Genomic DNA, 14,931 nt, shown 5'->3' with positions numbered 1-14,931 from the left:
CCAAGCAGGAAGAAACAAACATGATGTGCTCTGCAGGTCACACCTACTTCCTCCAAGGCATGCAAGTGATGGCAGAGAGGCCATTACAGACTCATGCATCCTAAAACCTCCCTCTTGTTAAGTAACCTGAAATGATTGCCTCCCCACAAGTTACAGTTGGGCAAAGCATGTAAACTGAAAATTCAAAAGCATCTTTCATTCTATGATTATTAACTGGAATATAGGTAATTACAATACACACCTCTGCCCTCTGTTGCTGCTGCTCCATTGCGATAATATAGGCCTGGGGGCTCGTTGACATGCTTTCTTCAGGCTCCTTGAAGCCTGGAGAGCTTCCCACATCTCCGCTTACAAAGCTAATAACATTTTCAATCAGAGTATGAACTCCAACAGATTTTGTAAAATCAAAATCGGACTCCCCAAACAAACACATAGAGCTATACAGCCAATCTCTGTGCTTCAGTCGAGTCCATGAATCACTTAGTGCTTCAATTGGGCTGTGGACTGCTCCTAGAAACACACAACAGAACTTCATAAATTCCAATGAAGTGATTTTAAATAACACTGACAAGTAGTATTGAATGGGCAGCTTTGCAACAGATGGTAAAAGGTATTCCTATCATCTCATGCACACAGTTAGCAAATTATACTATTATTGAAGGAAGATAACTTCAGCTAGGTTTTTTTAGCAGTAAATCCTCAAGCAACATAAAGAAGAAAATTAAAGGAGAAGCCACTCAAACCGCTGAAAGCTTATATACTGAATAAGATGGTAACACAAATAAAATAAAACAGAGGGTGATTGAAGGAAAAGAACAGTCTGCCACAAAACAAACTGAGCACTCCATTTCTTCTTTAACATTCAATTGTAAAGCAAGGATTGTGACTGACCAGCATTATTAAACTATTAAGGGCAAAGCAGGGGGATGATACATAGCTTGCTTTGAATGAAAACTTTACGCAGGTACAGGAATGGGTAAAGGGCAAGTAAACTCACACAAATTATTTCTTTTCTGCCTTCCTTCCAAGCTGTTTTCTATTCATTTGGTGTAATATAGCAAACCTCCTTTTGAAAGCATACCACCTGTGGAGAGTCCGATTTCAAGGACTCTCCCACACCCAAATTTCCAATGGGACTGCAAGCAGTTTCTGGTCCCACCCAAATTGCTGCTTATGTTGATCAGTTTAACTCATCTGGTAGCAGCATGCAGCAGCAATGCAGGGTGTGCATAGCTACTGACTGTTCAAAGGAGGAGGTGGCACAGGGATAGCCAAACAGATGATGAGAACTACTCCAATTATCAGATGGCAGCTGCTGCATACTGGTACCAAATGAGTTAACTGTAAGCTTGCATGGAATTATAATTAAAACGGAAACAGTGCCTATGCAGTAGTATTCTGTGTATTCAAAATTTGCTGCCTGTTGCACTGTTCAGCTGAACTGCTGATAGGAAAAAGAAAAAAGCTTTGGTGTATTGGTGATTCCAAGACCTGTAGCTTTTCTGTGGAAGTCCCCCTTTTAATGGATTGAATGTCCTAGATGTACCTCCTCATTTCTGATGCTATCATGAACCAATACAGCCACACACACCAAGGCAGCACCATCATCCAACAGATTCCTTTCTTCCTCTAGTTTGGTTTCTTTCTCAGAATGCCTCTTGGTACACTAAACTCTTGCATTCATGAAAATGTACACGAAAAACACTGTTTCACAAAGCTTAGTGTCTTTATTTAACTTTTAAGAATTGGCACAAAATGCAGCCAAAAGCAAGCTTCTGTCTTGAAAATATGAAAGCTAAAACATTTTTTTTTGGGGGGGGGGATACCACCTTGGGTGTGAGTCCGGGAAAACTTGCTTGCTGTCTTGCAGACCTTTCCCACTTGGCCTGGGAGGGTGAGCATCTGACTGACTACAGTTACAAAAGCTGAGACTGCTGAACAGACTCTTGGGCTGGGATACTGCTTGGAATTTTGTTGGGGGAGGTTGTTGATGTTGGGTTTCTTGTATCTACATTGTAGGTTTTATTGTGATTTATGAGGAAATTGTTCAGTTTGGTTTTGTATTTTTTAATGTTCTATTTATTGTTTATGACTATTTTTGTTATGTTTAATTCTATGGTTTTTCATGTCGTAAGCTGCCTTGAGCATGGTTTGAACTATGGATAATGTAAATTAAATCACGTACGTATGTACCACACACAAGTGTTCAATTCTCTAACAATAATTTGGTTATGTTATTGCTCAAAGTACATACTGCTTCATATTTTTAAAGCCCATATTCTAATGGGTAACCAAAATCACTTAATATTTCTAAATTGTGGGTTGGAATTACTTTCTCTAAAATCTCAAAACCAACTACAGACCTCCATGCAAATTTAAAATGACTTTCTTCATTAAACCCTCCCCTTTAGATGGGATGTTGTATGATCAACACACTTTGGTTTTCCAAATGTATGATTATCCACGTGCTTTGAGAAACTCCCAACCATTAAAATCAAAGAGGCTACTACACAAAATGCAAGCATGTAAAAGAATTTGTGGTTTTTAAAAGTTTTCTTTAAAAGTGATCAAAAGAGTGTTATTGTGAAGTGGCTCTGAAAGGACAAGTGAAAGAGCTTATGCATTTTTAAAAAAGATGGTCTGAACACATCTAACAGTTATTCAAGGCATCCTGCATATGTGAGCAGAACAAAGCCACATACTAGCATGACCTACTCTTGGAAGCTTAAGCTCATCTGCATCAGCCAGCGTACTACTGTGGTCAGAGCAGTGGTAGACAACATGGTGGTCAGGGATAATGGGAGTTGTACTCCCAACAATATCTGGAGGGCACCATATTGCGTAGCCCCAGGTTAGAAAGTTAGGCTAGGACAATTAAAACCCAGTTTCAAATCCCTACTAATCCATGATGTTTACTGAGTGACCCTAGGCTACCTGTTACCTTTTACTTTAATCCACCTTGGGCTGTTCCAGGGATAAAGGGGCACGGAACAGAAATCATGTATATTGTCCTGCACTCCTTGGGGAGAGTGGGATTTTTAAAACAAAATAAATTACAGGATTATCATACAGTGGGGGGGGGGGGTTACTATGACGTTACTGTGTTTGCTTTGCCTGGATTTTAAAAACTTGTTTACTCCTATTTTAAGCCTTCTTCACTAGGCCCTTAACAGCTTGGCGGGAATTATCCTGTGCAAAAATGAGTCATATAGAGGACTGAAAGTGGAGCAACAAAAGATAAAGTCAGAGAAGGAATGCTCCTTAATGCCAATAGCTGGAAACTATAGGAGGGGAGAGTGTTCTTGTGCCTGGGCCCTGCTTCTTGTTTGCCACTGTCAGAACAGGATGCTGGACTAGATTGGCCTGATCCAGCACCACATTTCTTATGTTCAGATGAAGACCAGGTGAACTACTTCTGTACAAGGCAAAAAAATCCCAAGGAGCAGTATTTGACAAGCTTGGGACTGCAGAACAAGGTGGTGCAGCAGATAAGAGTATTAATGGTAGTATGGTCATACTTTTGGATTAAGTTAACAAGACTCCTCAAGAAAGGTTGGAGGAAGCTGCCTGCTTTGGTTTAAACAAGCTATTGTATTACTTGTAAGTACAGTATATCAAATCAAACCCTGTAGTTTACCCTTTCTCAGTATTAAACTGGCAATGGGGTTCTGGACTATAACTCCCATCAGTCCCACCCAGCACAACGGTGCTGACTGGAGCTGATGTGAGTTATAGTCCACAAAACATCTGGAAGGCACCCAGCTGATGAAGGCTGCTCTACGGTCACATACAGTAGCCTTTTCGCAGCCCTTTCAGTGGAGATGCCAGCCAATGAACCTGGCTTCTGAAACATGCCAAGTACACAATTCATTGATCCTCTCAATGCTGATCCCCTGAACATAAACAGAAACATGCTAAATACATTCTTACAACTTGAATTTTTAGTGAGCCGTTATACCTATGTCTACCTGCCAACATTAGATGGAACAAAAACCCCACTGTTTACTTGTCCTTATATGCCAGCTTCTAGTAATGAAATTTTCAAAATGAATGTGGAACAACTGCTACACATATTTTATGTTTTATAAAGTATGTAGGCAAGCTAGAGAGAGAAAATAAAATCACAACATGCCGTCATGTACTTGCTTGGAGCTCTTCTTTTTTCTGGGGCTCAACTGGCCAAAAAGGAGTAAACACACTACCACACAAGAATCAGAAGACAAAGAGAGACATTGGGTACAGAAGACAACATTCAATCTGCATTCTGTCCATACATGGAAAACAGCTTTAAGAGTGGGAAATGTTTGAGCAACGTTCATGAATGTGCAGCTTCTCAAACTTCCTGCAGTGTAAGGAAGTGATGGGGTATTATTTCACCACTTCATATCCCCTTACCATGTGAATGCTAGAGAGGAGTTATGCAATAATTCATGAGGTGACTTCACATTTGAAAAATCACAGTGTGTTCTAAAGATAGAGGGTCAGGCAGCAGGCTGAGCTTATCAGATAAGGTAAGAGCTGCCCCAAGAAGATGCCTCTCCCCAGGAGTAATTAAAACTAGGAGTAACTAAGAGCTGGGAATAAACTCACTCATCCAGCCAAAGCCTTATGAAGGGTTCAAGTCCCAAAGATACTTTCCAAGGAAAGCAGAGCAGGGACAAGGGGAGCAGGCATGAGCAGAGAACTGAAACAATTTTTTGACCAACCTCCCTGCTGATTCTTCCGTCCTAGCTCTGTATTGTTTACAGCCCATGGCAACGGTTCTCTGGATCTCAGTCAAGGGTACTGTCCAGCCCTACCTAGGATAAATCACCCTTGCAACCTGCCCACTCTTTTGGGCCCAGAAGCAGGCAAATAGTGAAACTGCCTGCACTACATGGCATTTATTTGCTGGAGAAAGCTCTCATTGTTCTTTACCTTCTATTCCAGGTATGTCAAAGTGTGGGTTTTCAAACTGTGTTCCAGAGTCATGGCAGACAAGATGCTCAAAAGGCGTCTTACCTACCATTACCAGTATTCTCCTGCAACACAGAACTGCAGAGGCAACTTGACAACACTCTGGAGCACACACAGATTCCAGGGAGTGTGAACTGTGTGTATGTCCATAATTCCCTGCAGTATAGAGGGGCTCTGTAGCAGACCAATCAACACAGAAGGATTTTCTGAGGCTTAAAAGTTTCAAGACCACTGCTCTAGAAAAACTGGCTTTTCTACAGAGACTATTACCTCTCTTTCTATGGGATGATGCCAAGTCCAAATCCACATTTCGTCTTCCACTCTATAGTGAATAAAAATAACCAAAAAGAGTGTTAGTGTTATACCTTATTTATTACATTTATACAATGTCTACCAATGTACTCAGGTTTGTTCATGTTGGCTTTCAATTTAACAGACACAACACAGAAGGGACAGGCTTGGAAGAGGAAAGTAAGCAAAGGCAGATATCATTGGCTACTGTATGGGGAAGTTCTGGGAAGGCATGAGCCAAATCATCACAGAGAGGCCTTCACTGTCTTGCCTCTCTCTGATACTGTGAGATGGAATTCCACCTAACCAGCAAACAAAAAGGCAACTCATTCATTTCTAAGTTATATGCAGCAGCTTACCACCAGAGTAAACAATTCCAAATATAATATACTGAACACAAAACATAGTGGGCACTTCCGAAAGACAACCACCTCTATACTTCTGGAGGCATTCCGTGCTGAATTTGAACATGTTTTTGCACAGGTCTCTCAAATTTGAAAATCATACCATGGGCCAGTTCTCACATAATCCTAGACCACGGGTATCAAACACAAGGCCCGCGGGCCAAATCCGGCCCGCCAGACCTCGTCATGTGGCCCGTGTAGCCGCCGCCGGCCGCCAGCCTTCACCTTTTATTATTCTTTTATTTAGACTCTAAAAGGACGGGAGAGAGAGAGAAAGCCTCCAGATACGGGATCAGCAAGCCCGCCAGGTGGCAGCGCCCACCGGATCCCCGTCGCGGCCAATCCCAGGCAGCCCCAAACACGTGCGCCCACCCTGAGCGCACCAGGCGGCGAAGCAGCCCAGCCGTCTGCTGAGCGCAGCACTGTGCGCCTTTGGGAAACTCAGGGAGAAGTGGGAGGGGAAAACACACACACAACACACACGCCCCCGAGCCAAGCAAGCGTGATTTGCGGGGCAAAAACCCTGCCAAGCCTCTTTACTATATCTTTACGCTCCGCTTTGATCTTTTCCCGGGCGCACAGCCAGGTTAGGTGCAAAAGAAAACAGCGAGCTGCGGAAAAGCGAGGGTCTCTGCTGCTCCCACTGAACTAATCGCTCCAATTTTAATATCGGGGGGGGGGGTTTCTAAACTCTTCACTTCTCGGAAGAGCTTCTGGAGGCTTGTTGGATTCAGCTGCGTCTTGTCGATTATTTTTATAGCCACCTCCCTTCCTGTCAGGATGTGCCTGGCCAGCTTGACCTTGGCGAAGTTTCCCTTCCCGATGGTCTTGAGGAGGCGGTAGTTGCCAATGTGAGGCTGCTCGTCGGCGCAGGAGGCGATGGAGTTGCGGAAGCGAGCGCCCAGAGAGCGGCTGGACCATGACAAGCCCTTTTCCGAGCAGCTACTGGCCAGGGTGGATTGCTGCGGGGACAGTGGAGGTGTCGCTGGGGCGGGGGGCGGGTCGAGGGTGACCACCAGGCAGCGCTGGTGGCATTGCGCTCATTGCCCGTCGCCAGCGTGGTGCGCAAAGACACCGTCCTCCTCCTCTTCCTCCTTCCGGAGCTGGGCCGCCGCGGGGGCGAGGGGGGCTACCTTCCTGCTGGCCTCCCCCCAAGCGGACACTCATAGAAGCCTCCAAGGACCGGGCCGGCGGAGGGAGGGACGGACGGACGGCGCTGGAAAGGGAGATGTGATGGGTGGGGGAAGAGGGCGAAAGGCGCTCCGTGCGCCCCCGAGGAAAGGGGGCTTATTTCCCCAAGGAGGGGCTCATGCTTGGAGTGTGGTGGGGGGCAGGCTGCCCCGCTGGTGCTGCTGGTGCCGCCGCCGCCACTGCTGCAAAGGCCACTGGTCAGTTGCTGGTGCCGGGGCTGCCTCTCGGAGCCTGCGCGCCCAGCCCGGCCGTCGGGTTCTCCCCGCAGGCGGGAAAGGGCAAAGGCACTTCCTGCCACCCCCCATAAGGCTCCCGAGTGGGGAGGAGGGCTGCGGCGGGAGAGTGGTCCGCCCGGGATGCGGGCATCCAAGGCGGGCGGGCGCAATCCGAGCCACCGGCAGGCCCCCTCCCGTCGTTGCCGCCGCCGCCAGCACGAAGCTCGGTGGCTCTGCTGCTGCCACTGCTCCTGCTCCTGCCGAGGCGGGGTTCACCTAAGGCTGCCGGGGCTCCGGGCAGGCGGAAAGGGAGCCATCGGGGCTCCCCGCCATCGGCAGGCGGGCTGGAGGCAGTCGGGGCGGGGAGGAGGGCTTAGGGAGCGATTCTAAACTCAAGGGTGAACCACGATGTCATGGGCATAGCCAGGATTTATGTTGGTGGCAGGCAGGACACCCACCTGCCATCATTTGCTTCAGCCTGGCTCTGGCTAGCAGATTCAGAATGAAATGTCTCAACAAGAGTTGTTTAAAATTGTTTGGCAATATTTGTATGTTTAAAAAAAAATTACTCTCTGTTGCCAAAAATCATTTTTCAATAAATTGTACAATAATTGTACATTTGAATATCTACTTGCCATTATTCTGACTATGTTTCTGCTTTCAGAGCTAGTTATTACTTACATTATTACAAAAAACAGTAATAATTGAATGCAGTGACAATAATTTATGATAATAAAGAGTGGACACATAGTCCTACAGATACAACCGGCCCTTTGAGGGTGACCAAACTGCTGCTGCGGCCCCTGATGAATTTGAGTTTGACACCCCTGTCCTAGACCATCGCATGCTGCTAAGTGGATAAGCGAAGTGTCGGTCTCACATATTCCTGCTTCTCTTCTCCTACTCTTGCATAGCTGGAAGGGAGACTTCTGCTGAGTTTAGCATTGCCTTTAAAGAATCTTGGTCCCAGCATTGCATACAAACCAGGCATCCAATTTTAAAACAAATAAGCCAATTTACTTGACATCTGCTATTCAAACCTATGGTTTGAAGTTACTTTGTCATGAGACTGACCAGCTTGGGTTCATCATGCTGCCACTTACACAGCTTTAACACTGTCAAATATTCTCCTGTAATCTGTGGGATTGACTACATTCTTGATTTGCCAAGTTCTTTTGAATGTCATGTCTTGTTTTCTCCCAACAAATTTTTAAGGTAAGCAATGCTGTCCTTTGCACAATGTCATGAGTGGCTTTTCAAACTCCAAGGGAATTTTAAAGTCAACTTGTGATGAAACAGAGCAGGGGAAAGAGGGCTGAAATTAAGCAATGGCAATAATTAGATCCCACTGCATGTAAACTCCCCATGCACACTTTGGGGGCGATGGTTTGCCCCAACCTACCTGTTGCAGTGGGATCTGCTTTCACATCAGCTCAGGACTTTATGGGTATAAAGTCCTGAGCTGATGTGAAAGCAGATCCCACTGCAACACAGACTCACAACATTTGAAGTGCATCTTCAGCAGCTGAACCGGCAAGAGTAACATTATGCAAAGCTTTAAATTATTTCACCTACCAGTGAATAACCTTCTTCATCCGATTCAGGCTGAGATAAATCAGATTCACTCCGTGATTTCATCAGTTTGTAACTTGAACTAGAGTGGACTGAGCGACTCTCTGCAGTAAGGCTTTCACTTCTGTTTCATGCAGATGCAAAAAAAAGGGAAAGGTAATAATTGAAGATGATAATTGGTCTGGAAACCAAGCCTTATGAGGAAGGAACAGTTGAGGGTATTGGGTATGTTTAGCCCAATTCAGGAGACTGAGAGGAGGTATGACAGCCATCTTCAGATATCTCAAGGGCCGTCCCATGGAAGGTGGAGCAAGCTTGTCTTCTCCTGCTCCGGAGGACAGGACCAAAACCAATGGATTCAAGTTACAGGAAAGGAGATTCTGACTAAACATCTGACAGTGGAACAAAATCCTTGCAGGTTTTTAAGGAGAGGTTGGATGGTCATCTGTCATGGTTGAGATTCCTGAATAGCAGGGGGTTGGAACAGATGACCCTTGGGGTCCCTTCCAACCCTACAATTCTATGCTTCCATAAGAGCAGGCAAAGTGCAGCTCCTAGGGTTTAACAATATGCACAGGGAAGTCTGATGTGCCAACAGAATGCTCTCTCAAACAAGGACTTCCCCTTTCACCAGAGACAAAGCCTGGCATATTCCACCACCCCCACCCCCATCCCTTGGAGCTCATTGCACAAATTAGGCACTACCAAAGGAAAGGGCCTGACTCTAAGACCTGCCCAATGTACCACCAACTGCTCTGGAACAAACAGTAGGACCTCTGGCGCCTATTGTTAGGATTTGGCAGGCTCACCCTACCTTAGGTAGATTACTGCTAGGTTTCAAGCAGGTTTCTAGCAGATTACTTAGCAAGGTTTCAAGAGCTGCTGGCTGCTCTTGTGCACAGTTCATTAATCGCACCTGGTCATGAGTCCAATCCCTTCTGCGGTACCAGTTGATGGCTGTTGCAACTGCCCTTCCTCTCTTCGCTTCTGCAGCTCCTCAATAACGGGGCTGACTCCCAGAATCAGCAAAGCACACCTATGGATCACAGAGTTGCAGGCAGCTGTGTACACATCTTGTCCTTCAGGAAGGTCTCTGCTGACTCTGCGTTCTTGCTGGGACTGAGGGGCCTGGTCATCCATTCGAGCCCCTGCCCCACCATTTATTCTCTCTCGGTCTCGACTGCGAGCTACTTCACGGGCTGATAGGAAACATTGAAAGATTTCTGTAACATGCAACACAAAAACAAAGGTCTTAACTTCTAGGCAGAGCTCAAGGGCTGTAAAAATTATTCAGGTGACTTTTTTATCACAGTTAAAACTCCTGTTGAAGGCCCCATTCATTTCAATAGGACTCTCTCTGAACAAGCTTCTGTGGAATCTTTTCCAAACTTTACTTACTGCCAGCTGTCATAACTTCATGCTCCCTTTCTTCCTCTTCCTCTTCTTGTTCTGGGTGCCCCTCTTCTCTTTCTCTTTCTGCCTGCTCTTCCATCTCTGCTTCTTCATCAATGGTCCGAGTAAAGGGGTGCTCTTGGGCATCAATGTCCAAAGAGTCTGGATTTTCTGACATCTGGGATAGGGGAGGAGAGAGGGTAAGGTTCAAAGATATGAAGAATTCATTGCTTAATAAGAAGTATGTTCTTAAATAAAATCAGGGGAGAGGTTCCTCAGGCCTGGGGGCCAAATGCCTGGTCCCTAGGATTCTTCCTTAAGTCACACACCCTTTCCCGCAGCACAGCTGGAATGTGTCCTTGAACTATGATAGCACTTTGTTTGCCTGGAGGGTAAGTAGAAACCTGACTTTTGTATGGATGGAATACAGTGGTACATATGCTTCAGGTTACAGACTCTGCTAACCCAGAAATAGTACCTCGGGTTAAGAACTTTGCTTCAGGATGAGAACAGAAATCGTGCTCCGGCGGTGTGGCGGCAGCAGGAGGCCCCATTAGCTAAAGTGGTGCTTCAGGTTAAGAACAGTTTCAGGTTAAGAACAGACCTCCGGAATGAATTAAGTACTTAACCCGAGGTACCACTGTATAGTGTTCTGTACGGAGGTAAGAATCACATCCACCCACTTCTGCCTCTGACCCCATCCACCACTGGCACAAGGCCCCTGGAAGGTTGGCTTCAAGCTGGAAAAAAATCTGCCCCATAATTAAAACAGGAAACAGTAGTGATTGTGCTGAACAGCAGTGGACTCACAGAGTCCTTTCAGGCTGTGGAGCTGAATTCATAGTAAAATGGCAGTGGTAAAATTGCTTCACCATAAGCACAGGTCACAGGATGACTGCCTCTGCAAAAAATTTTGAAGCGATGGAGTAATAATTCCACTATCTGTGCTTGTGTGAGTGGATGCAGACAACCATTTTATACTTGTGACAATAATGACAAGGCTTTTTGTGGAACCTTCTAAGGGGAGGGACAATGCAAGAGGAATGGCACCAACATGCCAAGTCTGTAACTGCTTTGGCGGGAGCAGAAGAACAGAAAAAGATCCATGATGAATCAAATCAGGAAACTTCAACTAGTTCAGCAACCTCCTTCTTAAGAACAAGGAAGATAGGAAAGCAGGCAAGAAAAGCCTCCCTAATTTAGAGCTAGAAGATCCCTTTTCTTCCTTCTCAAAGCAGTTTGACCAGGAAGCAGAGAAGCTTCTCACAAGTCCAGTTAACGGAAGAAACAGCTACCAACATAAGCCTTATAAACCACTGCCCCACAATTCAAAGCAGTAGGCAAATTAATTTAAAAACACAGTGTTATTCATAGAACCCCCCCACCCCCCCAAAAGTAAAACATGCTGTAAAACAAAGGAATGTTTTTTAAAAAACAAAACCCTAGCTACAGAGAAAACAGAACCAAGCAAAAATTTGAAACTGAAATAAATATACTGGGGCACATCTAAATAGGATTGAAAGTGAGCAAAACTGTAGACAAAGGCTCACATAATTGTTGGCCTCAAAACAATAATCAACTATGCAGTCTTTCATGTTAAACCAATTTTCCTGCACTACGTAAGAAAGAGGAGCTGAAGTGCCAGTCTTTAGTCTTACCCATCTATCCCTTGAAGACGACCTAGTCTGAATAAGTTCCATATTCTTGCAAGCAAGCAAACGACTCCGCACTTTATACACACACCGATATACTTCTACTAAGGCTTTGCCAGGCTGATACCTAAAAGACACAAAAGTTACATAAGGCTAAGAGTACAGGAAATCTCTCTAACACAAGGGGGAAAGGTCTCAAAATGCTTTTTGGGTACTTGCCTGCTCTCACCACTTGCTTGACTAAGCAAATTTGTATGTTTCAGGAGGGCAGCAAGAACAAATCTAGACACAGTATCCAAAAGCGACTCACTACTCAGGGTGGCACTATCCCAATCTGAAGAGGTAGGGGAAAAGGAACTGATCAGTTTCCTGAAATATTCACAGTTAAAACAGCATCAAATTATTCAGCCGTATTTCCATAATTCAGCCTGCATTTTTGCCTTAAACCAGGAGTGGGGAATCTTTTTCACCCCAAGGGCTGCATTCCCTCAATGGAAAACCTTCTGGGGATGAATGCCAGTGGTGGGCGGAGCCAGAGGTAAGAGTGGGCCCTAAATTCACATGAAGCTCTGCTGTCTTGCTAGTGGGAACTTCCTTTTTTCATTTTGCAATAGCCATGTGGCATGATCAGTGAGCAGAGCTTGCTAAAAGCCTCAATAAGGACTTCACCCCAAAATATTGCACTCCTACCCACTCACACCATGAAATAGCACCAAGTTATATGAAGTGGGCTATCAAATTGGGATGGGTTTTTCAGAGTAATGGCAGATACACTTCATTGCCATGAGGTGTGGTCAGCAGGCAGAAGGTTATGTAGTTCTATGCTAGTTGCTATTTATTATGTCTAAAACTGCTTTAAACAATATGGTTGTGCCAGCAGATGCCCAATGTACAGTTATTTTAATAAGCAAGTTGACTACAACAGAAATGCAACTAATTGCAGAAAATACAAATCCTTTCTAAACTAAAATGGCCATGACAAAGTGGTTTCTCAAATGGTGTGCCCCAACCCAAGGACTTCACTGAAATTTTAAGAATTCTAGGTGGATCCACACCCTGGGTTTTTGTTTTAACTAAACAAATAATGAAAGAGCCCCTCCTCCAAAATGAGCACAGATAAGCTTAATTATTGTCACTGTGGGAGGTCGCTCTTTTGCTTCCAAGAACTTACCTTTACTCACTGCATAGTCCTGCATGCTGACCCAGAGGCTACGAGCAGGCTCCTTCGCACACCCCAAAGCCAAATCCACAAAGACAGAGATTTCTGGGCAAAGCTTGTAATCAAACGGCTTTTGTTCTTCATTTCCAGAAAGAGCTACCTCTAACAAGGAACTCATGGACTTGTCTAAAATGAGAGGAAAATTCATGTCATTATTTATCTATTTAGGTACTTGCAAGTGGGGCCTGACTCAAAAGGGTTCCAACAAGCCAGCCATGTTGTTTTCCATTCTACTGCTGCCACCCCATACATATACATCTCCCAGCAGCCCAAATACATCAAGCATTCCATGGCCAGCAAGCATGCTCAGTCCTCAGGAGGTCCTTCTGAGGGTTCCCCTCACTTTCTTCTGAAGCCTTTTTTGTACTTTCCCCACGGCTACTGATACCTCCTCTCGTGTGTGGATGGTGTTTTGGCTACACAATGAACAGCACTCAGAGAATGCTATTAGTGTAGACCAGCCTTTGCCTACCTGGTGCCCTCCTGATCTTCTGGGCTCCAGCAAGCGTGGCCATATTGTGCTGGGCTGACAGGAGCATGGCTGTGCTAGCTGGGGCTGATGGGAGATGAAGCCCAAAACATCTGGAGGGCACTAGATTGGCAAATGATGTCTTTTCAATGCAAAAAGTATTTGTACAGCAGCAAGCAATACTACTAAGAAAGTATAAATGCAGTTTAAAAACCAGTAAAAAAATTCAATTCAAACAGCAGTAAGCTAGCAATTAAACAAAGCAATTGATAAATCTTCCTAAAAACGAATACACACTTTTTTTCTTTTGAAGGAAGGAGCAGGTCTGGCAAATCTCCCACAAATATGGGGCCATAACTGAGAAAGTTCTGTTTCTGGTTCTCATCAACTGGAACGTCATTAATGACAGGGCAGGGAGAAGCATCACCAATGACAATCTCAAGATTGGGATAGGCTTGTGTATAGTCCCTAAGATAATCTGGTCTTAACCATTTATACAGCACCATCAATGTGCTTGCCACTTTAGAGAACACAAGACAACAGGTCTGTGTCCTGAGAATCTTACAATGCAGAATTCAACATAGAGGAAAGGAGAGGATGGAGACAAACAAGAGAAAAAACAGGCATTTACATTGCAGTCACATATGCTTCAACACAGTTACAGTAGAACATGGTGGGGGGAAAGACAATACCGAAGTCTCCTGAAAAAAGTGGGTTTGGAGGAGGAATTTGAAGAAAGCCAACAAAGTGGCATTGTGCTTGTGTTCCAAAAGGAAATTTTAAGCATAAGTGCAGCAAGGAAAGACAGCTTTAAGTTAAGACAAACTCCGCCCCATTTAGAAGATAGTCATTGTCCTTTTGGGCACAAAAGCAAATTGCTCTCTCTGCTACTAGCAAAGTGACTGCACTACTCCGGATATGGGAATGACGTCTTCCCACTTTCCTCAGTCTAGACTGAGAAAGGAAAAGAGAAAAACACACCCAAAGTTTGAAATTTTGCAAGCCCATCACTTTCTAACCCACTGAACCATCCCTCTCATGTGGAACTCTCCCTAAAGCCCTGCCTTTTGGGGTTTTAAAGCCAGAAATTCCCTGGTCCTCTTGTGAGATTCTCTGATGCATCTGGCTGCCCACTCTGAAGAGACAGGAAGCCGAACTAGATGGACTTTTGGACTGAGTTAGCAAGATAATTATTCTAACAAACCACAACTTTGCATCCACATGTGTGCCCACTTATTCACACATCAATAAAGCAGTTGAAGAGATTACCTAACTGGGGAATGTCCATTTCAACTCCATCACTAAACAGTGGTGTTTTCAACCAATAAGCAGTATCTTGCTCTTCTGGTGACACAGGTGATCCTTGAAGCATTCCACCAAGACAGCGTCCAATAAGCAGAGCCACAGTTCTCTCAAGGTCAACTAGCCACACCCATGACTGTGCAGGCTGTGGTAAGGGCACCCCAGCTGGATCAACCAGTTCAGGTCCACCTAGAAATATTAATAGCTGAAATATTAATAGTCATTTTTTTCTGAATAGAATATGCAAGCCCACCCACCCATCCTGTGA

General features: G+C 44.9%; 1 protein-coding gene across 50 annotated transcripts in view; it reads right to left on the bottom strand.

Moving 5' to 3' along the window:
• The window catches only part of HERC1 (HECT and RLD domain containing E3 ubiquitin protein ligase family member 1), a 109,078-nt gene that overhangs the window by 58,978 nt on the left and 35,169 nt on the right, over positions 1 to 14,931 (bottom strand). For 29 of the 50 annotated variants that reach the window (XM_083475394.1, XM_083475438.1, XM_083475405.1 and 26 more), the window contains 10 exons: positions 14,631 to 14,852; positions 12,845 to 13,018; positions 11,893 to 12,007; positions 11,680 to 11,800; positions 10,028 to 10,199; positions 9,546 to 9,852; positions 8,633 to 8,753; positions 5,227 to 5,278; positions 4,133 to 4,198; positions 242 to 510 (listed from right to left, as the gene is read on the bottom strand). In XM_083475394.1, the coding sequence (XP_083331520.1) occupies positions 242 to 510; positions 4,133 to 4,198; positions 5,227 to 5,278; positions 8,633 to 8,753; positions 9,546 to 9,852; positions 10,028 to 10,199; positions 11,680 to 11,800; positions 11,893 to 12,007; positions 12,845 to 13,018; positions 14,631 to 14,852 (1,619 nt within the window). The remainder of the gene's footprint in view (positions 1 to 241; positions 511 to 4,132; positions 4,199 to 5,226; positions 5,279 to 8,632; positions 8,754 to 9,545; positions 9,853 to 10,027; positions 10,200 to 11,679; positions 11,801 to 11,892; positions 12,008 to 12,844; positions 13,019 to 14,630; positions 14,853 to 14,931) is intronic. The other 21 variants (XM_083475436.1, XM_083475406.1, XM_083475412.1 and 18 more) reach the window with 3 other exon arrangements.

This window comes from Podarcis liolepis (assembly GCF_965112155.1).
Source record: "Podarcis liolepis genome assembly, chromosome: 14".
Lineage (NCBI taxonomy): Eukaryota > Metazoa > Chordata > Lepidosauria > Squamata > Lacertidae > Podarcis > Podarcis liolepis.
The sequence above is the reverse complement of the archived record's forward strand: the minus strand, read 5'-3'. Positions and strand labels throughout refer to the sequence as shown.